The sequence below is a fragment of the Saimiri boliviensis genome, chromosome 8 (genome assembly GCF_048565385.1).
Source record: "Saimiri boliviensis isolate mSaiBol1 chromosome 8, mSaiBol1.pri, whole genome shotgun sequence".
Classification (NCBI taxonomy): domain Eukaryota; kingdom Metazoa; phylum Chordata; class Mammalia; order Primates; family Cebidae; genus Saimiri; species Saimiri boliviensis.
The window spans coordinates 106,654,794-106,667,635 of NC_133456.1; the positions used below are offsets into that span (position 1 = coordinate 106,654,794).

The following is a 12,842-nucleotide window of genomic DNA, read 5'->3' on the forward strand; positions in this document are numbered from 1 at the left end:
AAGGTTAATATTGCCTTCCTTGATTCAGAAAGCCTCCTGAATCAACACACAGGCTGTTTCTATAGTGATTCCAGGAAGCAATGGGATTTCATTGTCTTAGGTGGGGGAACCTAGAGGCCAACCCTGGGATAAGGCTTCAAGTACAGGGAGGTTATTCGAGAGGGAAAGAACCGTAGGTAAAGGGTGGAAGAAGTGGCAAGGCAGTACGTTATCCAGTTGGATACTATGACAGGTAATCAAAGCTTAACTCCTCCTGGAGAAGCTCCTGGAGACAGTGTCAAATATACACCTCAGACTTATTCCTCCTGAGCTGTGAGGTTGCTGGGGGATTGATGGATTGATTGATCAATTGAGAGACAGGGTCTCACTCTGTCGTCCAGACTGCAATCTCCGCTCACTGCAGGCTCTGCCTCCGAGGCTCAAGCGATTCTCCTGCCTCAGCCTCCTGAGTAGCTGGGATTATGGACGCATGCCACCACACTGGGCTAATTTTTGTATTTTTAGTAGAGACAGGGTTTTTCCACGTTGGCCAGGCTGGTCTTGAACCTCTGACCTCAGGTGATCCACCCACATCAGCCTCCCAAAGTGCTGGGATTACAGGCGTGAGCCACTGTGCCTGGCCTGCTGGGGGATTTCTATCTTTACTTCCCATCAGTCATTAGTGGAGGACTTCTCCCGGGGGGGGCATTATTCATTGGCACTTCCAGTTTGCCCAGCAAGAGGCAAAGGACTCCAGGGGCAAGAAAAAGACCTTGGGCCACAAGACCCAGATCTGGCATCTCAAAGTGATGTTCTAGTGAAGAAGTGAATGCTGGGAGCGGGTAGCGGTGGAGCGCTGAGATGATCTGCTATAAGAAAACATAGTGCTAGCCTAACCATTTGGATGGTTTCAAAGGTTGTTTTCTCAAACATAATGGTGATCACACCACAGTTAAAATGGACAGAGGCCAGGCGTGGTGGCTCATGTCTGTAATGCCAGCACTGTGGGAGGCTGAGGTGGGCGGATCACTTGAGGTCAGAAGTTTGAGACCACCCTACCAATGTGATGAAACCCTGTCTCTACTAAAAATACAACAGTTAGCTGGGTGTGGTGGTGCACACCTGTAATTCCAGCTACTTGGGAGGCTGAAGCACAAGAATCTCTTGAACCCGGGAGGCAGAGGTTGCAGTGAGCTGAGACCGCACCACTGCACTCCAGCCTGGGTGACAGAGTGAGACTCCATCTCAAAATAAAATAAACTGGACAGAAAGAGCAGGACTGAGAAGGCACAACTTTAATGCATCTGCAGCTGGTTCCTAGAACAGGACAAGGTGATGAACAGATACCAATTCTCATGGCTTTGTGTTTCACCAAACATTAAACTGAAGACTGCATTTTGCATTATTTCCTAAAATGACAAACATTTACACGATGTAGAAGGAAATGATGAGTTCTTAAAATATGATCGACAAGCAACACAAAGAAGACAGGCTAGTAAGCATAAATTTTCACTTTGTGGACCTCCTTGTCGTCACATTCCCTCTGTTTGTTGTAGTAATAGAATGTATTGTCCCTTCTCTGAAGTTTCTTCACATATCCTGTCTCTGGCCAGCGGTCTACCTGCACATCAAGAACCAGAATACAAATTTTGTAACACCGACTTTATTTCTATCTCATATTTTCCTATCAAATAGTTAAAAGTATGACTCACACCAACAATGTGTAAGTTTAGATTTTAAAATGCTTAAGCTTTTAAAGTGTTACACCCACAAGACACATCTTACATTGCAGCCTTATACTGTTAAGACAACTAATTCAGGCCGAGTGCTGTGGCTCATGCCTGTAATCCCAGCACCTTGGAGGCTGAGGCAGGCTGATCACTTGAGGTCAGGAGTTCAAGATTAACCTGGGCAACATGGCAAAACCCTGTCTCTACTAAAAATTCAAAATTTAGCTGGGCATGGTGGTAGGTGCCTGTAATCCCAGCTACATGGGAGGCTGAGGCAGGAGAATTGCTTAAAGCCAGGAGGCAAAGGTTGCAGTGAGCTGAGATTGTGCCACTGTACTCCAGCCTGGGCGACAGAGCATGACCCTGTCTCAAAATAATAATAATAAGAAGAAGAAGAAGAAGAAGAAGAAGAAGACAGCTAATTCAGTGCTTTTCTCTATAGCCCGATTTCTAGGTTTGTTTTATTTATTTTAGAGATGGGGTCTTGCTGCATTGCCCAGGCTGACCTCAAACTCCTAGGGTCAAGTGATCCTTCCAGGTAGGCCTCCCAAAGTGCTGGAATTACAGGCCTGAGCCACTGTACCCAGCTCCAGTTTCTAGATTTAAATTTCAATACTGTGGCCACGGTAAGAGAAAACACTCAAAGTAATCTAAACTTCATTCTTCTTATGTTTACCAAATATTGCAAACACTGTAACTTCTAACATTAATACCCCAGGAGGACATCAGGTCTAAGCCCAGGCCCCATTTTGAAAGCACTTCCTGCTGATTGTTGATAACTACACAGTGAGTAAAGCAAGCAAGTCAGGAACTATCCAAAGCTGTAGACACATTTCCTTCTGCCCCAATTTCAAGTTCACGTTGAAATTTTTTCTTTTTTTTTGAGACAGGGTCTCACACTGTCTCCCAGGCTGGGGTGTAGTGGTGTGATCAATAGCTCATTATAGCCTCAACCCGCTGGGCTCAAGGGATCCTCCAGCCTCTGCCTCCTGAGTAGCTGGAACTACAGGTATGCACCACCATGCCCAGATAAGGTTTCTTTTTGTTTTTGGAGAGACAGGGCCTCACTATGTTGCCCAGGCTGGTCTCAAACTCTTGGTCTCAAGCAGCCCTCCCACCTTGACCTCCCAAAGTGTCAAAAATCTTTTTTTACTTTTCCTACCATTCTTTATTATTATCATTATTAGTATATGTTGCCCAGTTTGGTCTCAAACTTCTGGGCTCAGGTGATCCTCCTGTCTCAGCCTCCCAAAGTGTTGGGATTACAGGCGTGAGCCACTGTGCCCGGCCGTCTCCCACCACTCTGTCTTGTATAACGTATTGGTTTGTTTACTTTATCATTTGGTTTGATCTAATTTGGAGATTTGTCTCCCGGCTTCCTCTTCAAAGTTATGCCTTCCTAGTCAGGTTAATGTATTTTGCTACTGTCAAATACGTTCCTTTCAGATTTTGTGAAATCTTTATCATGATCAAAAACTCATTATCCAGGCTTTAGAAAATCAAATCCTGTTCTTCAACACGATCTATACAGGTAGTCCTGCACCTGTTCTATTCCCCACGAATAAATCTCAGCTTTCAGTAGGAAGTAGAGAGGAATACACCATCTGTGTCCCCATGTCTTTTGTTTTCTAATAACACATCTTCATTTTTTATGTCATCTCATTTAGTTATAAATTAGCAAGAATAGGTCACGGGATCTCTGAGAAGCCTTGGCAGGCCCTGTGACATACGTTACAGAAAACCAGCAGTCCTTTCCATCACTGAGGCCACACTGCCTGTGTGGCTTCCAACACCTTTGGCAGGGAAAGGAGGTGTTCTCAAGACTCCATGACAGCCTCTTCCCCTCCTGGGCCAGGAGCAGATTCTCTTTACTAGGATCCTGGAAACCATCTCATCCAGTGAGGAAACAGTACAACCACTGCCTCTTCCTATCATCTGAAGTTACTTTCTATGGGATAATCCTTAGGACAGCTAGGTTGGTCCTATGCTTGTTGATTTCTAGACATTTTTTTTTTTTTTTTTTTTTTGAGAAGGAGTCTCAGTCTGTCACCTAGGTTAGATGCAGTGATGCGATCTCAGCTCACCGCAACCTCTGTCCCCCGGGTTCGAACAATTCTCCTGCCTCAGCCTCCTGAGTAACTGGAATCACAGGCACCTGCCACCATGCCTGGCTAATTTTTTGTATTTTTTAGTAGAGACAGGGGTTTCACCATGTTGGCCAGGCGGGTCTCGAACTCCTGACTGCAGGTGATCCACCTGCCTTGGCTTCCCAAAGTACTGGGATTACAGGCATGAGCCACCACACCCAGCCCAACAAATTATGAGCACTATAATGTCAGGCACATCAAACGAGATTACATTAAATTCTTGTGACTTGTTTCCTTTTTCCCTTCCCTTCATTCCCCTTCCCTCCCCTTCCCCTTCCTCCCCCTTCCTCCCCTCCCCTCCTCTCCCCTCTCTTCCCTTCCCTTCATTTCTCTTCCTTTCCTTTCCTTTCCTTTCCCTTTCTCTCTCTCTCTCTCTCTCTCTCTCTCTCTTTCTTTCTTTCTGACAGGATCTTGCTCTGTCACCCCAGCTGGAGTACAGTGATGTGTTCACAGCTCACTGCAGCCTTGATCTCCTGCACTCAAGCAATCTTCCCACATGAGCCTCCCAGTAGCTGGGACTGCAGAGACACTCCACCATACATGGCTAATTAAAAAAATTTTTTTGTAGAGATTGGGGTCCCACTATGTTGCTCAGGCTGGTCTTGAACTCCTGGCCTCAAGCAACCCTTCAGCCTCAGCCTCCTGAAGCACTGGGCTTAGAGGTGTAAGCCACCACACCTGGCCACCTATGACTGAGGCTTGTATATCTTTACGGGCTTCCCAATCTTAAGGCGAGGTATGCAGACTTATTTTAAAAAGCATAAAAATGATAATGCTTGTGCTTTATCTATTTAAAAGCCATAGATGATACAGTAATGAAAATTATCCTTGACAATGGGGATAGAGTAAAATGGTTGAGAAGACAGATATATGAAAATCATAGTAATCAATCTTCATTTGATCAGTATTTTAAATTTTATTGTTATACAACCTCAACAATGTCTGTTAAATTAATGTCTATTAAAAAGGCAATTCCATTTTAGTTCTGTATTGCCTCCATCCTTTTTCCTCTGTACTTCTGTTCCATTTTATTATTTATTTGTTTATTTATTTGAAATGGAGTCTTGTCCTGTCGCCCAGGCTAGAGTGCAATGGTGTGATCTCGGCTCACTGCAACCTTCCCCTGCTGGGCTCAAGTGATTCTCCTGCCTCAGCCTCCTGAGTAGGTGGGACTACAGGTGCGCACCACCATGCCTGGTCAATTTTTGTAGTTTTAGTAGAGACAGGCTTTCGCCATGTTGGCCAGGCTGATCTCAAACTCCTGACCTCAAGTGATCCACCTACCTTAGCCTCTCAAAGTGCTGAAATTCCAGGTGTGAGCCAGCGCTCCAAGCCTCCTATGTACTTTTAAAGGAATTTTTAAGTAGAGGTCAAAGAGTAGTATAAAAGAAAGAAAAAGAAACAAGAGCTCATAGCAAACTACAAACTCCACACATTAGTCTCTGAAAAATGAGTTAGTAAAAAATAATGAAAAATAAACAATGGAGTTAATAAACACTGTTATAACCCCAAACTAAAAATGAAAATATATTTATGAATACTATGTCATATTTTACAATACAGGTGACCCTTGACCAACATAAGTTTGAACTTGGGGAGTCCATTCATACATGGATTTTTTTCAAAAAATATGTTGGCTTTTTTTTGGATTTGCAACAATTTGAAAAAACTCGCAAACCACATAGACTAGAAATATAAAAAAAATTAAGAAAAAGATTTGTCATGAATGCATAAAATATATAAAGATATTAGTGTATTTCTGGGCTGATCAATTGTTTACCTATGGGCAAGTCTTCCTGTTAACAGGAAGTAGTAGTTATTTTGGGGAGTTATCTCCAGTAGTTATTTTGGGAAGTCAAAAGTTATATACAAATTTTTGATTGCATGAAGCATTGAAGCTCCTACTCCCCGTATTGGTAAGCAGTCAACTGAATTTGTAACAAATCCATCTCTTAGTAGCCAACAGAATAAATAAGTTAAAAAGAACCACACGGTATAAACGGGAGGCACGTCTAGACTTTGCTCTAGTCTTCGTAAAGCAAAGCTAGGTCTCCACTCTCTGAGGGAAGCCTGGAATATACTCCTGAAGTCAGGAGTTGTTTTCTAACACTTTTGCTTATAAGGTATAATCACCATAAAAACAAAACAAAACAACAACAACAAAAACAAAAACAAAAACAGAATTTTGGCCGGGCGCAGTGGCTCACGCCTGTAATCCCAGCACTCTGGGAGGCCAAGGTGGGTGGATCATGAGGTCAGGAGATCAAGACCATCCTGGCCAACATGGTGAAACCCCATCTCTACTAAAAAATACAAAGAAATTAGCTGGGCGTGGTGGCACGCGCCTGTAGTCCCAGCTACTCAGGAGGCTGAGGCAGGAGACTTGCTTGAAACTGGGAGGTGGAGGCTGCAGTGAGCCGAGGTCGCGCCACTGCACTCCAGCCTGGCGCCTGGTGACAAAGTGAGACTGTCTAGAAAAAAAACCCCAGAATTTTAACCTCTTTCTAATTCATGGTTAAAATAAAAAGTAACAGGAGGGAAATAATAGTTATACGACAAACTGATTATCTGATAATAAAATTACCCAAGTGAGGGAAAAAGATTCTGCTTTTGTGATCTACCATAAAAGATTCATTTAGCAGAGCATAGTTGCTCAATAAAACATAGAAAATTCTGAATGTGCCCAGCTGAATAACCACCTCTTCCCCGACTCTACCTGCAAATCAACCTTCTGGGCCTCTCCCACTTAATAAGATGAGAGAGTCTGGCCGGGCGCTGTGGCTATTGCCTGTAATCCCAGCACTCTTGGAGGCCGAGGCGGGTGGATCACTTGAGGTCAGGTGATCAAGACCAGCCTGCCCAATATACAAAATCCCGTCTCTACAAAAATACAAAAATTAGCCAGGCGTGGTGGCGCATGCCTGTAATCCCAGCCACTTGTGAGGTTGAGGCAGAATAATCCCTTAAATCCAGGAGGTGGAGGTTGCAGCGAGTCAAGATTGTGTCACTGCATTCCAGTCTGGGTGACAGAATGAGATGCTGTCTCAAAAAATAAAATAAAATAAAATAAAATAAAATAAAATAAAATAAAATAAAATAAAATAAAATAAATATAAATAAATATAAATAAATAAAATGAGAGAGTTAGAGTAGAATTCTCTCCAGTTATTCTCTGGTTGTTTATAAAATACTTTTCAGCATCTGAGAAACTCATTTTGAGTTCAGGTTTGTTCTTACCATAGAAACTTGTTTCACTTGTTTATATTCAATTTCATCCCGATATCCCGCTTGTTGAAATCTGTAAAGATTTTCTATCTCTTCTGACCATTTTTTGGCGCGACTTATTGATTTTGGTTTCACGTCGGAACTAGCCATGGTTACAAGGGCCTTATTACCGATAATTTCTGAAAGATGTTAAAACAACATTAACAGATAATGTAATAATGCCAATTTTGAAATTCCCTTTAAGAATAAACAAAACTAACACTTAAAATTATATACAGAGTTGAGAATCCCATTAAATATATTAGCTTTTTAGACATACAGTTCCAAGATTAAGAAGGATTCATGCTGTATTTTGTGGAGATAAAAATCTAACAAACGAACAAACAAAAACCCCAAGTCCCTGAAAGATACATACAAAACTGTTTATTTCTTTATCAATAAAATTGCAGTCAGAGTTGTAGTTAACGGAGTGATGTTCTAAAAGCTGTATATTTGTATACAAATACTAAGAGTTCCAGTAATATGTTTAGTAGATTGTCAAAATATCCACCACCATTCCATTTAGTTATGTTCCAAGCTGTATATCTCTCTCTCTGTCTTAAAAAGGGAATGTAAGATCTGTCTTCTCACTCTCTTCCCTGTTTCTGGGAAGGAAGGGTTTATTCATTTTCACTTCTTAATTACGTGGAGACATCTCAATTGCTGCAATTAATGTACTGAGGTCACTGTAGTGCCTGATCCTTTGATGAACGAATGTGAGAAGACAGACTTAACACACATCCATGCACACTGCATGGCTGTCGTGGTACTGAGATCATGAATTTAAAAACAGTGTAAGAGGTCACTAAGAGTCTTAGAAAGTCAAATATACGACTTTAGTTCATATCATTGTCTATTCACCAAACTTCAAGATTTTCAAAGGCATAATTTTGCACTTGTTTTCTCAGCTATTCCTTTTATTATCAAAATGTATTAGTCATTTAACTGAAATAAAGTGTCCAAAATTTTCATCATGATTCCTTGAATCTATTCTTCTATTATATTTCTGGCGGGGTGAGGTGGCCCACACCTGTAATCCTAGCACTTTGGGAGGCCAACACTGGTGTATCACCTGAGGTCAGGCATTCGAGACCAGTCTGGCCAACGTAGCAAAACCCTGTCTCTACTGAAAATACAAAAAATTAGTTGGGCATGGTGGCAGGGACCTGTAATCCTAGCTACTTGGGAGGCTGAGGCAGGTCAATTGCTTGAACCCGAGGGATGGAGGTTGCAGTGAACCAAGACTGTGCCACTTCGCTCCAGCCAAGGCTAAAGAGCAAGACTCTGTCTCTAAATAAATAAATAAATAAAATATTTCTATTGGCTGAAACACATTAAAGTCAGATCCTGTAAATAATATTTTTTGAATTTTTTTCAATCACAATGACAAATGCTTATTCTGTTAAAAGGTCAAGAAATTCAAGAAATACATTAAAGTATAAAAAGGAAAGGCTGGACATGGTGGTTCAGGCCTGTAATCCCAGAACTTTGGGAGACTGAGGTCAGGAGACCTGAGGTCAAGAGTTTGAGACCAGCCTGGACAACATGGTGAAAGTCCGTCTCTACTAAAAATACAAAATTAGCCGGGTGTAGTGGTGCATGCCTGTAATCCCAGCGACTTGGGAGGGTGAGGCAGGAGATTCACTTGAACCCTGGAGGCGGAGGTTGCAGTAAGATGAGATAGTGCCATTGCACTCCAGCCTGGGCAACAAGAGTGAAACTTTGGCTTAAAAAATAATAATATCACACAGGAAATAGGTTCCAAGAAACATTAAAGAAAAAAGTGAACTCATTGTATTAAAATACTTTCAAAATTAGTCATATTTGTATATGAGTTTAGTGACCATTACTTATAGGACTTTTTTTTTTTTCTTTTCTTTTTTTTGAGACGGAGTTTCGCTCTTGTTACCCAGGCTGGAGTGCAATGGCGCGATCTCGGCTCACCGCAACCTCTGCCTCCTGGGTTCAGGCAATTCTCCTGCCTCAGCCTCCTGAGTAGCTGGGATTACAGGCATGCACCACCATGCCCAGCTAATTTTTTGTATTTTTAGTAGAGACGGGGTTTCACCAAGTTGACCAGGATGGTCTCGATCTCTTGACCTCGTGATCCACCCGCCTCGGCCTCCCAAAGTGCTGGGATTACAGGCTTGAGCCACCGCGCCCGGCCTTTTTTTTTTTAAAGACAGTGTTTCACCATGTTGTTTGGGCTGGTCTTGAACTCCCAACCTCAGGTGATCCGCCCACCTTGGCCTCCAAAGTGTTTGGATTACAGGCGTGAGCCACGGCACCCGGCCTTACTTACAGGACTTTTACAGATGAAGCACGTTTCCGAAAAGTAGTAATACAATCTTAATTTTTGTCTTATCCAAGCTCTAACTTTAGGCTTGGTTTTTTGCTCATATTCATTCAAAACGTATTTTCTTGAATGTCATCTATATAACCTTTTGTCACTGTCAGCTCAAAAAATTATGTCAACTATACATAAAAATGCTACATTTAATAGAAAAGCAGAAAATATGCTGTACTCAATTGGACTTTGGGGGAAATCACCACTTTTCTCAGCAGAAATAGACATTTTCCAGTTACTGTTAAGCATTTCAAAATTTTATTTTCCCAGAATACCTAAAGAGAATATGAATGTGAATTTCACCATAATAGGAACTCTGGTGACTACTATAACTATGCTATATAAGTGGTGGTGCAAATTCTTTTTTTTTTTTTTTTTTTTTTTTTTTTGGCCTTTCAGTTTATTAAAAAAACAAAGTGAAACTAAAATTAGGAAAGCTCAACTTATAATTCCCTGATTAAATTTTTTAATGATTCTAGGAATTCAGTGGCAGTACTAATTCTGCTGGTAGTAATATTCAGCACTTGCAGACTGAGTGGCTTCTTTACTGGTAATTGTGCCAAAAAAAGTAATTGATTAGAAAATACGTTTCATGGCTGGATGCAGTGGCTTATGCCTGTAATCCCAGCTCTTTCTGAGACCGGGCGGAAAAGGGGCAAAGAAGAGACAGGGAGCGGCTGGGAAGCCCGGAGACACTAGAGGGAAAGTGGGAGGGAGCGGGGAGCCTACAGCACCCCGTTTTCCCACGCGGTCTCCCATCCAAGTACTGGCCAGGCCCGACCCTGCTTAGTTTCCGAGATCAGGGTGATATGGCCTCAGACGCCGGCAGGGGGCGCCTGACGGCCCCAATAGCCTGCGGTGTTGCCTCGGCGGACCGCTACCGCGAGGTCGCGGGCTGAAAAAGCGGGAGAGAGGAGTCAGGGGGCGGTTGGGAAGCCCGGCGACAAGAGGGGGAAAGAGGGAGGGAGCGGGGAGGATCACTTGAGTCCAAGGGTTCAAAACCACCCTGGGCAACAGAGTGAGACCCTGTCTCTACAAAAAATAAAATTAGCTGGGTATGGTGGCCCATGCCTGTAGTCTCAGCCACTGGGGAGGCTGAGGTAGGAGGACTGCTTGAGGCCCCAAGGTTGAGGTCACGGTGAGCTGCGATCGAGTCACTGCACTCCAACCTGGGAGAGGGAGACAAGAGAGCCTGCCTCGAGAAAAATACATACATACATACATACATGCACATACATATGTGTTATGTATGAGATGCCAAGGTGTATCTCCACAAACAGTTAACGACATTGCCTGAGTTTCTGGTTTGTGAAACTGAATTGTATTAAACACTTAGGGTTTGTATGCATACAGATAATGATTCAGCTCGTACCTCCACTTCGCTATGGTGCAAAGGCAATACGCATTCACTAGAAACTGTATTTCGAGTACCCATACAACCGTTCTGTTTTCCGCTTTAAATACAGTATTCAATAAGTTACATGACATAGTCAACACTTTATTATAAAATAGGCTTTGTGTTAGATGACATTGCCAAACTGCAGGCTAGGTAAGGTGTTCTGAAGACGTGTAAGGTTGCCTAGGTGCATTAAATGCATTTTCGACTTACCATGGCTTTATTGGGACATAACCCCATGGTTAAATCGAGAAGCATTTATTGTAGGTTTTTCGTGTAGGACACGAAAACCCACCATCTCAAATCCCTGACAATCTAAATTATCACAGGCTTCTGATGTAGTCAGCCATCCCAAATTCCCTCTGTACTTCCCTTTCACTCTGAAAAGTGCTTTTACTTTTAGTGGTATTAAAACCTCAAGAACATTAGCCTCCCTAATAGTCCATTTTTTTCTCCTATTAGATTATCTCTGTTCTTAAGAGACAGCAGGAGCCCTGTAACCAGCAGGTAACCTTAGACAAGGCCATGAACACGCCCGTGCCTGTTTCCTGAACGGAAAGAGAAGCATTAGATGGTCTCTAACGTCTTAAAGTCCCGTCCGCTGTCGCTGGGCGTTCATTTGAAAGACAAAAGTGGTTTCCAAAAGCAAGCCTGGCGGTCCCTGCTCTGGGCGTGCTAACCTGCAGCTGTGCAGCACAGAGCCGCTCCCTTCAGACCCCCACAGCTAACCAGCAGTCCCCATCCCTCCAACTTCCTTTCTGCCACAAACCACCAACTGCGTGGGAGGTGAAATCTGCCTGGAGAAAGCTGGCATGGACAAAGCACAGTATTCCAAAATCAAGGGCCCGCATCAGAAAGCCCTCGGAGTCGCGGCCCCTAAAGCCAAAGGGATCGCGGGGCAGCCGGGAAACTTCCGGGAGAACCGAACCCTGAGACTCTGGAAGGCCCTCCACCCTGAAAAACACGGAGGAGACATGAAAACCACGGGTTCTCCTGGGCAAACCTCGAGAGACAACAGAGAACAACAGAGCGGAGAAGGAGAGGCCAGGACTTCCGGGGCGGGGCTACGACTGGGGCGGGGCTACGGCTGAGGCGGGGCTACGGCAGGGGCGCAGGGGTTGGCGGGGAGGGCCCGGCGACGCATCCACCCACCCCTGGGGCCGGCTCTCCGGGGTTATCCTCGCTCCGCCGAGCAGGAGAGGCCGGGTGCGCTTGGGAGCTCGCAGGCGGGCGTGGCGGTGCTCGCGTTCTCTACTCGGGATCTGCGGGCAGGGCCAGCGAGAGGCCAACTGCTGTGGCCTCTGCGATCCTCGCGTCTCTTAGCAACGGGGTGAAGCTGCAGGAGCTCCCGGCGGCTTCAGGCCCCGCCCATCTCGCTCAGGCCCCGCCCCCGGGAGCGAGCTTCTGTACGCGTGCGCGAGGGCTGGACCGAGCGCGGGTCCAGCTTGCTACGCCAATGCAGTTCCCAGGTAGGAGCGCTGCCAGGGCTTACCCCGGAGCAGAGACGGAGGGCGAGATGGGTTACTTGCTGCTGCTTGAATTCCAGAAAAAATTCCCTAGGAAAGCAGATCACAGCACGGAGACTACTGTCGTTTCTAGTTCCTCACAGTACATATCCTATCTATTTGCAGGGAATGAACCAATCCAGAGAGGCGCCATAGTGCCTGGCAATAAGTAAACCTACAATAAATGGTATCTATAGCTTTAATTATTTTTTCTAGCATTATCTATTACTATAGTACAGTACTATCTATTTTAGCGAAAAGTGATCAGTTTCGAGATACAGGTTTTGAACGTAGAGACATCAGGATTTGTGAAATTGTTGAATGAAAGGAACAGCTGTGGGCTGGAGCCAGCTCATTAGAGCTCTCATGACTCGGTAATTCAATTTTTAGGAATTTTTGAGCCAGTTGTTAAATACAAGCCATGAGCATGAAGATGACAAGGGCCTGGGGCACCTGTCCAAAACAAAACAAAAA

General features: G+C 44.1%; 1 protein-coding gene across 1 annotated transcript; it reads right to left on the bottom strand.

The window, feature by feature from the left end:
* Positions 1-400: 400 nt before the first annotated feature.
* On the bottom strand, positions 401-12,212 carry MEIG1 (meiosis/spermiogenesis associated 1). Its single transcript, XM_003930629.4, has 3 exons — positions 12,016-12,212; positions 7,094-7,260; positions 401-1,600 (listed from the first exon to the last, which is right to left on the bottom strand). The coding sequence occupies exons 2-3, from the start codon at positions 7,229-7,231 to the stop codon at positions 1,472-1,474; spliced, it is 267 nt and encodes an 88-aa protein (XP_003930678.1). The 5' UTR covers positions 7,232-7,260; positions 12,016-12,212; the 3' UTR covers positions 401-1,471.
* Between the last annotated feature and the right edge of the window lie 630 nt (positions 12,213-12,842).